The sequence below is a fragment of the Chamaea fasciata genome, unplaced genomic scaffold (assembly GCF_029207755.1).
Source record: "Chamaea fasciata isolate MVZ Bird 193981 ecotype frontalis unplaced genomic scaffold, bChaFas1.0.hap1 SCAF_14, whole genome shotgun sequence".
Taxonomy (NCBI): domain Eukaryota; kingdom Metazoa; phylum Chordata; class Aves; order Passeriformes; family Sylviidae; genus Chamaea; species Chamaea fasciata.
This window is the reverse complement of record NW_027094099.1, coordinates 6,946,213-6,959,704: the sequence shown is the minus strand read 5'-3', so window position 1 is coordinate 6,959,704 and position 13,492 is coordinate 6,946,213. Positions and strand designations below refer to the sequence as shown.

General features: G+C 41.3%; 1 protein-coding gene across 9 annotated transcripts in view; it reads left to right on the top strand.

The window, feature by feature from the left end:
- The window catches only part of TCF12 (transcription factor 12), a 159,128-nt gene extending 145,895 nt beyond the window's left edge, over positions 1-13,233 (top strand). For 5 of the 9 annotated variants that reach the window (XM_066195943.1, XM_066195941.1, XM_066195946.1 and 2 more), the window contains 5 exons: positions 4,193-4,307; positions 5,120-5,291; positions 6,295-6,527; positions 9,516-9,669; positions 10,952-13,233. In XM_066195943.1, coding sequence (XP_066052040.1) covers positions 4,193-4,307; positions 5,120-5,291; positions 6,295-6,527; positions 9,516-9,658 — 663 coding nt within the window. In that variant the 3' untranslated portion in view covers positions 9,659-9,669; positions 10,952-13,233. The remainder of the gene's footprint in view (positions 1-4,192; positions 4,308-5,119; positions 5,292-6,294; positions 6,528-9,515; positions 9,670-10,951) is intronic. The other 4 variants (XM_066195944.1, XM_066195947.1, XM_066195950.1 and 1 more) reach the window with 2 other exon arrangements.
- Positions 13,234-13,492: the final 259 nt, after the last annotated feature.

Here is a 13,492-nt window from a genome sequence, read left to right as displayed (position 1 = left end):
ATTAATTTCAAACTCCTGTTTACTGTTAGGTTGGTGATCATTGTAAATAGTAAGTAGGAGGGCAGAGGATTTACCACACGACCTGAACTGTAAGATCCAGCCTTCATTCCAGATTTAAATACTGCTTTACTTGAGATGACATCCAGTAAATTTTAAGAAAATACTGAATATTGGGCTAACATAGTGAGAGATGTCAACATTGATAAGGGTGATGACCTATTTCTGAGCTTTTGTTTGACACAGGGTCGAGAAATGTTCATTGGAATTCAGCACTAAATGAAACTTCCTTGTTGAAGGAGGGTGGGATCTTTACACAAAACATTTTTGCTCTTTAAAAAAAAAAGAAGAAAAAATAAATAAATTTAATTTCCCTTGAAGATGATGATCTTGGCAGAAGGAGCTAGGAAATGAGTAATTTAACTCCTTTTTATGTAATTAGTGTAACCAGGCATGGTTTTATTTTAACATTTGCTTAATTTTTGAGCCAGATTTATTTTACAACTCTAGTTGACTTCATTTCCTGCTTGCTCTGAATGGTCTTGTTTTCTTTTTAGCTGGACTGGCCATTAGACTTATTCAAATAGATTTTTAATATCTCAAACTCATCAAATATTTGCTAACTGGCCTTTGAAGTTGATTTGTATTTTATTTCATGTATTATTGAAAAGTTAAGAAGTAATACTTTTTGTTCTTATTCAAGCTGCTTTTTATTTGTCATTGTAATACAATGGAAAAAGAACAGCCTGAACTGATTAAAAATAAATAAATAAATAAAAGGCCTGGAAACTCAGTTAAGAATGAAACTCAATCCTTAAGTCAGAGGGTTTTTTTCAGGTATAACAGGAATCTAAGAAAATGGGTGATCTCCCTCTTTGTGCCCTGTGCCTGCTCCAGCAGCAGCACGAAAGGGCAGTTAAGCAGCTTTGCCAACACCGGCCTGTGCTCTTGCTCAAACCCTTCCAGAGCTGCTGTTTCCCTGCAGAGGTTATGCTCCCACTGAACAACTCTGAGCTGTCTGAAGTGTAAAATTCTTGATTTCTTTTCATTGCCTTAATTGTGCACACCTTGGCTAAACTGGTTTTAACGACCATAGCCAAACTGACCAGATAGTGGGGCTTGAAAAGTTCAACGACTCAGAGCAAGAGTGGTATTTTTATTTTCCAGCTCTCAAAAGCTTTCAGTGCTAAGTGCTCAAAATGAATGATCAAACTAAATTGTGAGATGCAGAACCAATATTAACAGGACAGAGATGTCCTTTCCCCACGTGTCACTCTTGGTTCCCCTACATGCAGTTGTGTGTCATCACTGCCTATGATTTGTCTAGTTTTTCTGTGGTTGCCTAGAATACTTAACTGGTTTTCTGGTTTCAGATCCCAAATGTTACCACTTAAATCAACCGAAATATGTTCTGCATTCAGATTTGGGGTGGGTTTTTTTGGTTTGTGGGGTTTTTGGGGTTTTTTTTTGTTTGTTTTTGGTTTTTTGGGGTTTTTTTAATTTGAGAGTGTCAGTGGGGCTGCAGATTGTCCTGTGTATAAGTCTTTCTTGAAATGCATAAAAATGAATACAGTTGACCTGGTAAATTACAACGACAGTCTTTGTTACAGTCTTGTAGCAAGGCTGCTGTTTTTCTCATCCCGGGGTTACCGAGGGGTGAGTTTTTTGTGCTTGCGCTGGATGCCCGGCCTGCGTTGGGTTGGCGTTGTGTGCAGGCAGCAGCGATGTGAGCGCCTTGGTGCCGAGTGCCGTGTGTGCGCTGCGCTCACCGCTGTGCTCTGCCTCGCCTGCGGTGTGGCAGAGCCCGGCCCTCCCTTTGCCTCCCATTTTGTGTGCCTGGGAAGCTTCGAGCTTTGCTTGGGAGGAGAGACCACGGAAACAAGGCTGGATTAGCCCCGGAGAGAATGAATTAACTCCGAGTCCGTTTCCTTTCGAGATGAGCTGCCGCGGGTCCCGCGGGCCGGCGCTCCCGGGGCTGCGGGCCCGGGCAGCTGTATGGAAATGGGGAACGCTCGGGAGCCGCGGCAGCGCCGCCGTCCCCGCGCCGGGGCACCGCGGGAGCCGCCCCCGGAGCCGGCCCTTGGCGCGCCGGAAAGCGCCTCGCTGGGAATCGCTTCTAAATAATAGCGATAAAACACGTCGAGAACTCGTTTGTTTCCGAGAGCCGCGGAGCTGATGGCCCCGGACGCCTTTCAGAAGACTTAAAGGAAGCCCGAGGTTGTGCCCCATTGAAATGCAGATGGGGAGAGCCCTTTCTCTGCGCAGTGCGAGTCCAGGGAAAGGAGAGCGAACTGAATTCTCGGAACTCGGTGTTTAAGATACTTGAATCGTTGGTAGCTTGAAGTAGCCACCGATCAGTTGTAACTGTAGCAAACAGAGCTGTTGGCCCCTCCATGGGACGCAGTGACTTTCAGCAAGTCATTTTGTTTGGGTTTTTTTGTTTGCCAGACTGGATTTTCTGGTATATCATAGATCACAGATAAAAATCAGTGTTATGGCCAGTTTTGTAACGTTTTACCTCTTAAGATTTCTGTGTAAATCCTGTTAATCTAAATTGTATGCTTTTAATTTGTACATCTTGGTTTCAAAGGTTTGGAACGTGGACTTGAAGGCAGGTTTTATTTCTCATCTGTTCTCTGCCTTTATCAGAACTGATTTGCTAATCTATTGCCTTTAGATTAGCTCTAGATTTGAAAGTTGCCAGTGTTCTGGCAGCTGCTATGTTTGTACACAGCTTTAGGAAATTTTTGCCTTTTTTAAGAAGTAGATTTTGGAACAAACCTGGCCCTGAAACAATTAATAGTCTGTAGCTTGAATAAAAGCACCCTCAAGTGTTAGGACTAAGCATGACCAGAAGAAGAAAATAAAACACACAACCTGCAAGGCAGAATTAGGGAAAGACTCAGTTTTGAAAAGTTCAGAGTGAGAATGAGCTTCATGTTCCAGTTGTAAAGAGTTTTGTCTCTTGGGCTGAAAGACCCGGGCTCAGCTCCTTCCTCCCAGTGAGTTCATGACTCTTGCAGGAGCTGGGCCGACTGTATCCAGAGTAGAACTTCTCACAAACAAAAGCCTATTACACGCAGAGGAAGATAAAATACACTTGAAATAGCAACAGATATTCCACAGTATACAAGAGGAGATTTTCTGCAGAACAATGGATACAAATAGCAGCCCGGAATGACCTGATATTAGCTGTGGGTTGTTGGGGAGGGGGGGGTCCCCCTTTCTTTTTTTGTTCCTGTGCATTAGCTTACAGAAACAAGTGTATATTAAACAAAGGATAAACTTGCATAAGGGTATTTATCTCTCTCTGGGTAAAACCCATACTAAGACATGAAAGGTAAAAGCTGCATTAATTACTCAAGAGGGATTCAAAGCTCAGCAGTTTACTAGGATTGAAGGATTTATTGAAAAACAGTGGTTCTCATGTGTAACTCCAGGCAATAAACCTATTTAATTAAAGGCTTAATCTTCTAGTTGACATGTTTGCTACTGTTCCAATAAAAAGCTTCATCTGTAGCCAGTTTTTGTAACTATACAAATAATAGTAGAATCCCTCGTCTTTGTTCATTTTTAACTGTTTAATTGTATTATGTTGGTTATATTATAATTGTTTAAGGACTTTTGTGCCTTTAGAAATCAAAAGCTTTAAATGGTCTGTGTTCCAAATTATTTAAATACAGGCAGTGTCTCTTTACCTCTTTTTTCTTGAACAAATATTTTTTTAATAGAAGCTGATGACAGTATTCTGTATTGAGCAGCAGTTTTTTAACAAGTTGCCTCTTCAAGTTAGGTAATGCACACTCAAAGCTGTCTCACATAAGTATCATTAATTCAAGTTTATGCAAAATTAGAATTTTTCAAGACTCTTCATTTCAATGCTTGCTGCTCACAAATTTAATCATGATGTATTGTGAAGGAATAGATGAGAAAATAGGTGGTAAGAATAGTTAGATACCCGAATTATTTTATTCCAAACAGTGTTGGTCACTGCTTGAGACACGGCCCAGTCCAGTAAGGTGTAATTAGGTGTTTCAGTGGAACAGCATCTATCAACTAAATCTTTCCTTTGCTCAGCGAGAATTTTAACTCGGGCCTCTAATGCAGCAAATACTTTCAGTGTTTTAAACTTCTATTTTTGGACAATTTTTTGAATCACATCTTTAATAGGAATCTTTGCTTTGCTTTGCTTTAGGTTGGGACTCACCGGGAAGAAGGTGTCGGCCTCAACAGCAACCATTCAGTTCTTCCCAGTACAGTTTCTGCTCAGAGCACAGAACTAAATCATAAAACACAAGACAGCTACAGAGGTAACTTTCCAGGCTTAAATGCTGGACCGGGTCTGCAGTAGGTCAGAGCCAGTGAGGCTGTAGATTTTGGTAAAATGGCATCACTGCAAGAGATGGGGGCATAGATAATGTTGAAATATAAAAATTAATACCAAATCCGATATACTATCACTGTTAGGGACTCCTGCAACAATTTTGAGGGCGTCCCTCAATTATCCCAGTATAATTTCAGGAGAAGGCTGCATTACAGCCACGTCCCTGCAGCTTAAGGGGCCGTGATCCACTTGCAGAGCTGCAGCCGTTTCCCAGTGAGCCAGGAAAGCTGTGGAGTGGGCTGAGACCAGAGTTCAGCACAGCCAATGGAAGGAGGTCATTCCACACCCATGTTTACAGTTCCTTCCATTTTTAGCTCAAGAAGTAAACTGCAGAAAACAGAAGTCAGCTCCTTTATTAGCATGCTAGCAGCATTTAGGAGGTGTTGCACATTCAGCCTAAACCCAAGCCTCGATGTCAGTGCAGCTCTGCCCTTAAATTTGCAGCTCAGACATCAGGTGCAAGTATCTGTATTTCACTCAATGTCCTTTTGTCTTTAACAGTGTTCTCCTTAGACTAAGCTGTTACCAATCAAGCTGCCCTGTGAGCTGTGATTGCTTTATAACCCATGACACATGTCCAAGTACAGCAGTGATACCAGGATTTCTTGTTTCTGTTCGTTCTTCCTGTTGTCTCCCCAGACTCGTGCTGGGCTCTGGCTCCTCAGTGCCATTATCTGCCGAGGTTCTGTGCCGTGTTTCAGGGCTGTGACACTCACTCTGCTCTCTGGTTGCTTGCAGCACTGTCGGGTGGCTTACAGAGCCAGTCTGTGGCTATAGGTCCAACAGAAATCAAGTCTGAACATAAGGAGAAGGATGAAAATATCCATGAACCCCCCTCATCAGATGACATGAAATCAGATGATGAGTCCTCCCAGAAGGATATCAAGGTCTCGTCCAGAGGCAGAACAAGGTGCGTTGCTGACGTAACTGGGAGAATCTGTGCTTTGATAATGCTCAGTAGCATGTTGCCCTTACATTTGATAAACTTACTGCAAGGCTTTTGTGTTACTGCAGTGCTTACAGCAATAGGCAGCTGAAAGGGAGAAAAAGTTCACAGTATCTGTATATATTTTAATACAAGGTAGAAGATTTGCTGGGAAAATCATCTGTCAAGTGTGGATTCCCTTGCACGAGTGCCATGCGTAATGTCTGCCTGTACATGTAAGCAGCAAAAGACTGAGGGTCTCGCCCAGCACAGAGAATGGGACGATGTCAGAAGTTAGGGATAGTTTATACCTGGGCCAGGGCTGCCCTTCTAGATTTGAGTCTGTGGCAGTAGAGAGCTCCAGCTCCTGACCCGGAGCCTGAGGTGAAACACTAGCAAAATATCCTCGTGAAACACTTTGTCCCCTCCCAAGCCACAGACACAAAAGTGGAGCTGACGCTGGGTAAATGCTTCTGGATCTGCCTGATAGGCCCGATAAAAGCATTGAAATTTGAGGTAACAGTAAACAATCAAATTTTTGGGTTTTTTTTTATGCAAGCACAGGCAGCACAATCTGTATTAACACGTGTTCAGTGGCCTTTTAGTGTGTTAATTTTAGTAGAACAGAGGTTTTGCACAGTTTTAGACTAAATTGGGTGAATCTATATTCAAAAGGCTATGCAACTTGATGTCATTTAAGGCAGTTGAAGAATTCTAAATGTAACTGTTTAGCTCTACACTGAGTAGTAGAAGAAAAAATCATTCTAAAATTGGCCAGTGTGGTCTTTAGCAAAAGTAAAACTCTTAAATAAGCACATGAAATTGAAAATTCCTTAAATGCGTTTTTATGTAAGCTGATGTACTGGAAAATAGCAAAATACTTTGTTGGACATTATTTTATTTTACACCTATTTGGAGTCAGCACCAGGATCACTTGTTTGGACTACCAGCGAGATTTCAGTATCCCATTACGCTGGCTTTCTTGCAGCAGTACTAACGAAGATGAGGATTTAAACCCAGAGCAGAAGATAGAAAGAGAGAAGGAGAGAAGGATGGCAAACAACGCCCGGGAACGTTTGCGTGTGCGAGACATTAACGAGGCGTTCAAGGAGCTGGGCCGCATGTGCCAGCTGCACCTGAAGAGCGAGAAGCCGCAGACCAAGCTGCTGATCCTGCACCAGGCTGTGGCTGTCATCCTCAGCCTGGAGCAGCAAGTGAGAGGTCAGTCAGGGGCTGGGGCAGCTTTGTCCATAGGGCTCTTGAAACCTGCTCAGCCAGATGCATGAGCCACTCAAAGTGTGTTTGAAAGGGGGACAGAGTATAAGGTTTATACTTGACCTTTCTGTTCCTGTGCAATTAGTCATCTTTTCACCAAAGTTTTCAAGGTAAATTCTGTAATTAACAAATTGATAATACATCTTGCTTTAAGTTGTCATAAGCACTTGTTCAGTAGTAGAAAAGCTTTAGCAACAAGAGATCTGTTTTAGGATGAGCTCCACACCATTGAAATACTTAAAATGCAGTGAATTTATTTGTGTTTTTTAAGTTTTTGTGTTAAGCGTGTCCTGGGGAGGGAGGAAACTTCTAGTCTAATTGAGTCAGAGCTGGGTTTGCATGAATCTGCTTTCTCTGATTCCCTTAAATTTTTCCGAGAAAGAAACAATAGGCCTGCTGGTCGGTGCCGAAGGAAAACTGCTTTGTGCCATTCATTCTCATAAGGAGAGGTGGTTCTAGGGATCATGTTTGGTTCTTCAACTGTTCTGTTCTTGTGAGTTGGCGAAGCCACAGTTGACTTTCAATACTTTTGTCAAAGCCATGTTGAAGTTCTGGGGCACCTTGCTCCAACTTTGGATGTTAGCTGTAAGTCCCTTCCAAATGAAATAATCTCGTTCTGTGGAGGTGGCACTTCCCAAACGAGCGTCCTCGTGTTTTGCTCTTTGGGACTCATTAGCAGCATCTTCCTTAGTGTCTCACTGATGGAAGCACATCAAGTGAAGAGTTTGAGATGTGGATATGTCAGTGGTTGTATTTGCTCAATGCCCTACATCTCTGAATCACTGGTGTTACTGAGTGATAACAATCTATGTACCTCAGTTTTACCTCCTTTTCCTCACTTGTTGCTTGCATTTTGCACAGAAGATCCAAGCAACAGTTAGAAGTTTATTGGAAGTGACTAAATAACGAACTTAACACAAACTTATGTACTTGATGCAGTAAGGATGAGATGCTGTGTTTTCTGGCACTTTTACTGATCCAATTGTCAGTAAAGAAATACACTGTCTCCAGCCAGAGCCCTTCCAAGGCACAAAGTAACTGTTCTGCAGATGAGACAGCAGCTGGAGCCATTGTAAAACCCAGTTTAGCATCTCTGAGACTTAGACCTCAGGCACTGTTTTGGTCTGAAGACGCTTGCTGTGGTCTAGAAGATAAGGTTGAGTATTATGAAGTCAGAGGGACGTTAATCAAGCATGGATTTTGGTGTTTAAAAAGCATCAAGTCCATCTCCCTGCTCTCACAGATCCTGTAATTCACAGGAAGCTCCATGTTAATAAAATCACTCTGCCTCAGTCAGAGGACTTCCAACCCCGGTGTCTGTGGTAGAAATCTTTTTTTTTTTTCTGTGTGCTGACAGCTAAACTGGCCCCATGGCACAGGCAGGGGAAATGGAGAACTTCCCTTCCTGACATTCCGTGTGTCCGGGGCCCAGCTCCCGTTTGTCCTCCTGTCCCCCTCTGCACCTGTTCCCGGGAGAGAGTGACCCGAGCTTTGTGTGACACCCACAGGAGCTTGCACAGTGCTTTATGTAATTGCATAAACAATTTCCTCTCTCTGCTGGTAATGAAGCTTCTCATTTTGTGATTGGTGCTATTCAAAACGAACCATTTCAGATTTAAGCTCTCAGTGTAGGCCGCGGATTTTATTTCCATTTCCTAAAGCACTGTAAATTAACTTCCTTTCAAAGTTTCCACATAATTAAATCTTTAAAACTTCAAGGCAAGCCAGAGTCAGACAAAGAAAACTGTGATTAAGGAAAGTTAGCAGTTTTGGGGTTTTTTCCCAGTAGGCTCTTTAGGAGTGCTCATCCTTAAGGAAATGCAGTAGGAGGCTGTTGATAATGACTTTGGTGACAGCAGAACTATCAAGTCCATCCAAAATAGTCTCTGTCAGATGAGCTAAAATGCACAGGGGTCAGCAAACTGCAGTTACTAGAGGGGTGCCTGTGCAGTGCAAGAGAAGGGCCTGTGCTGTCTGTTCAGTTTTGGCAGACTTCTTGCAGTTATAATTGTACCTGCCATCTCCAACTGTAAAGCAGAATGCACAGACAGCTAGAAAATACCTTCAAATGTTGATTAAATTCCACAGTGGAATATATTGCATGGGTTTTTGTGTGTCTTTTGGACCCCTGTGATTTACATCTTCTGAATTTGATTCACGAGAAGCCATTTTGAGGAACAGAAACAGTTGACTTCTAGAAACTGTCATTATTTGGAAATGAGATCCAAATCTACATCTATTGAAGCTAAGTGGGGAAGTGGAAGCACACTGATGAAAATACCTTGGTAGCTGGTCCACAGCTGGTTATTATAAAGTATTGACTTTAATGTGAGAGGAAATAGAGCTTGGAAAAAAAATAATGCTCCTTCTGTATGTGACTGTCATCACAGTCTTTTGATTGAATCGAGATGGGCACAAGGTGACTTCACACATTGAGGCTGATGAGAACTATCCATTCAGGGTGTGCTGCTTCCCCTGCCCTAACAGCTGGCTAATACTTACCGGGAAGAAAGAAGCAGCAACATTTCTAAAAGTAGTGTGATGTCAGCAAGATTGGTAAGACTTCAGCCTACCAACAAAATGGATAAATTCCATTTTATTATATTGTAAATTACGGAAAGGTCTCCTATAGCACTTCAGTGTCTTATGCTGATAAAGGAGGTGCTTTTTAAAATTTTCTGAAGGTGTATATAGGCTGCTGAAAGGGTTTGGGTTTGGCTTTTTGTCTCTTTTTTTTCAAACACCAGTTTAGGAGCTGCCTGGCAGGACTTTCAGTAGTGATTGTCTGCAGCTTTGGACACCTGCAGGTGGACAGGGGCTGTCAGCAGCTGAAGAGGGAAGCTGCAGAGCTATTTTTACTCCAGGGTTCATGTATCGATATTGCCCGTGGTGTCAGCGTGTGGGATATTAAGAACTCTGATTTTTCTGTTACAGAACGAAACCTAAACCCTAAAGCAGCCTGCCTTAAGAGAAGGGAAGAAGAAAAAGTTTCTGCCGTATCGGCAGAGCCACCAACAGCACACCCAGGAAGCCACCCTGGCCTGAGTGAAACTACCAACCCTATGGGTCATATGTGAACACCAGCCAGGTACGTCAGGCCCTTGCTGCTTTGTGTTGGCTCAAGTGGGCGAGACACTTGGATACGGTGGCTTTGGCTCCTGAGCTGCCAGCAGCACCAAACTTCTCGGTGCTTTCACATCTCTCAGCCGAAGGCTGCACATTTGTTTGGGTTTATAATAAAAACCCAAGAAATTGTCGTCAGTCTCTTTACTTTCATGCCTTGTTGCCAATGGCTACGTCGCTTGGCTCAGGTGGCCTTCTTGGCGTGACATCAGAGGAACAGTGAACAGCTTGCTAGATAAGCCAGGCTTAATAAAGATGAATTATACATCTTTAAATGGTCTAAATATCACATTAGTTCATTTAAAATTCCATGTATTGTTTCCCAGTGCTGATACAATTTCAGGGACTCCTCATCCCAGAGAGATTGCTCTCTGGCTCAAGGCCACTCATTCTAACTCCTCTCATTTGCCCAGCAGAGACTGGGAACTGTCCTAAGTCACAGTCTGTACTGGTGAAGATAGTTTAGATTTAAAAGTAATGTTTGCAGCTTTGCAAGGTAGCCCAGTATGTAACATCTCACTTAAACACACTGATGGGGAGGCCCTACAGGAATATCAGTCTTCCAGTAGAGCTGTTGCCACTTTCAAAAGAATAAAAAAACTGGCTTCAGTGCCCTTGTTTTAATCCAGAACTTTACTAAATTTTATATTTTGGGAGGTTTCTCGTTGTGTATATTATAATTTTTAATGCTTTGAATTTCTTTAATTTGTTTTATTTCATACAAGAGCCATTGGCTACTTTGGAATTGTCAGATAAGTTTTGATTTACAGCCAACTTATTCTGTTCTTGCCATATAAATATAAAGAACCACTTTCAAAGGTTTGATGTCTGCTTTTTTAATAGCAGTAACTTTGTGGGTTGGCTGAAGTGTGACGTTGACAGAAAAGGCTGTACAGGAACATGGCAATTTACCCTCAGGAGGGAGTGAAATTGGCACTGTCTCCTGCTTGGTTTGGAGAGCAAAGTCAGACATAAATTGAAGGTCCGAGATGTGCAGATTATTCTTTCTCCCATATCCAGAGAGGCCCAACAGAAGGTTCTTTAGGGTAATCTCTTCAATATATCATGTTCAAGATGGATATCACTGGAACAGTGGATTTCGGGGTCTCTCAATGTGATTTTCTTTTGCACCTAAACGACTGAAAATGCCACCAAATCCAGTTTAAATGAGGTCTCTGGTGTTGACACTAAGTTTTAAAATTATTCTTTTCCTTATAACCCCTTTCTTCTCCTAAATTTCTTTCTAGAATTCCAGAATTATTGGTAGGATACACAGAAGGTGACCTTTCTTCACAAGGACACAGACAACTAACATTATATGAAGACACAAACCTGACAGGAGAAAACACTTGAAGCAAGAAACCCAAATGCAATCTTATGATCAAAGCTACTGGTCAACACCTGCATCAGGAGTGAAGATACAAGATCTTCAGACAGAATTTCAGCCCATGAGATACTCTGAACATATCATTCTGTTGCAAGCAGTGTGTCGCTTCTGCACAATCAGAGACTGTTGTGATCTCTCCACTCATTGTGGAAGTTGCCTTGTGCCTAAACTGAATTGACAAATGCATTGTAACTACAAATTTTATTTATTGTTATGGAACTGTTAAGGTCTACATATAAAGGGAAAAGTTAACATGTTAAAAGCTGATAAAATTTCAACTGAATGCCAGCATTTACTAAAGCTGTTCACATTCAGAGAACAAAGCAGTGACAACCGTCGACCCGTAGCATTCCCAGCATACCTATTAGTGTCTTAAAAAAGGAAGGGAAAAGTCTTTTGTTGTCCTTTCCTCTCCTTTTGCCATATGACTAGTGTTTTCCATGCAATAGGAAACTATTCCTTGGTATAGCTTTTTTTATGTTATTTTTGATCTCTGGTAATCTGAACAGTTATGGTCACAGTTCCCCTTCCACACTGAGCTCTGTGCCTCAAGCCACTCAGAGGCGTCATGAAGGCTGCAGGCTGGAGCAATACTGTGACCATAACATTTCTTGGATTTAAAAAGTGATTTTTATTTTCCCTCAGACTTTCCTCAAACATTTTTTTTTTTCTAATTATAAACAAAACCTTTTTAGGCTTCTAGGCTTCATAGTAAAGCTTGTAATGTGAAGTGTAAATTGGGTGGGGAGAATCTACTTTGTTAGAGTTGCTTTGTTTTCCGAGCAGTAAGTACTACATATAGTACATGTAAAGTGTTAGCTGTATGTAAGCACAAAATGCATTAAAATACAAAGGAGATTTTTTTTCAGGCTGTAACTTTGGTGAATTGTAAAATCCTGAATTCACCACGGCAGGTAGTGTGATGATACAACCACCAGCAAGGTGGGCTTATTATGTAATGGAATCTTAAGAGCAATGGTCACCAGTTTTTCCTTCCTGTACACGTTAACTATCATGTCATGTTGTATGGCTTGTCAGTGGAGAAAAAATAGTGTGAATCAAATGCAAATACCCCTGTCCCAAGCCATATTAGCATTAAACCTTTAAATGTTTCTCCACCAGAATAGTGTCCATAAGTATTCCTTCGTCACAGGTGTGTTGAAATGGTTAAAATCCCTTTGAACTTCCATGGAAACTGTCTTCCACTGCAATGACCATGGGAGGAAATTTCCTAAGCCAAGGTTGTCTGAGCTATTGTTTATATAGTGCATCTTTCATCACTGGCAATTGGTTCACACACAAAACAGGAACAAAACTATAATTTTTATGAAGTCATTTAATTTGAAAGAACAAAAGATGGATAAAATAAACTAATGAATATAAGCTCATGTTTTGGATGGTTCCTAACAAAACAGTTTGTGGAATTAGTGGACTCATTTCTATTACTTTATTTTGCATATATCATCAAATAACACCTGATTATATCTGTGGCCTTGTTCTTCATTTCAGTGTTTATCAGCTAAACGGAATTTGTTGCTTATGACGTGTGAAAGTGATCACGTGCCACTGCCTGGCCTTTTTCCTTCTAAGCTTGTTGTCTTTTTGGCTATATTAGACTTTGCAGTATGCCCAGAAGCTTTCCTTCATAAAATAGAAAGAAAAAAACATTTGGCTTATTTTTCACTGTAGCTAGTCTTTTATACAATAATCTTGTAAGAAAATTTCTTGAATTCTAAATATTACTCTTTCTAGATTTTTGAAATCAAAAAAAGTTTTCAGTAAAAAGTTTCTTACTTTATTTTACTATATTAGGTAGTAAAAATGTAGGGTTATTTACCATAACCTGTTCATTAATATCAGAAATTTACAATAGCATTGTAAGACCATAGTAGGGTTCTAGCATACCGTGTAGTACCTATGGAGTATTGTAAGAGCTAATTGTCCGAGATGAATTGCTTCTCATCTTGTTCTCCAGTTTCCATTGTTGGTTTATTGCAGATTTGTACCCTGTGTCAAATTTCAAGGTATTGCTGATAAACCTTTCCAACCAGCAGCAAGAAGTTCAAAAAATTTCTGTCAATGTAACAGAAAACACTATGTATATAACATTTATGTAGCAATAAATGTGCCATCTTTTTTTAACATGGTAAATCAGTGAGTTTTTTAAATTTCTCTCTCCTCATAGTCAACATGTTGCTTGAAAAACAGTGGCAAACCTCTCTTCTCCCTTTATCAGGACAAAGCCTGACACATTCTCAAGGAGCAGAGCACGTTGCAGGCACAAGAAGTGGTGTTGCTCCTGTGAAGCCAGGCCAGAAATGCCCAGTGCCTGAGGAGCAGCAGTGCCTGAGCTGCGTTTGCTGCTGCAGAGCAGAAAGGGGATTGCACAGGCAGACAGCAA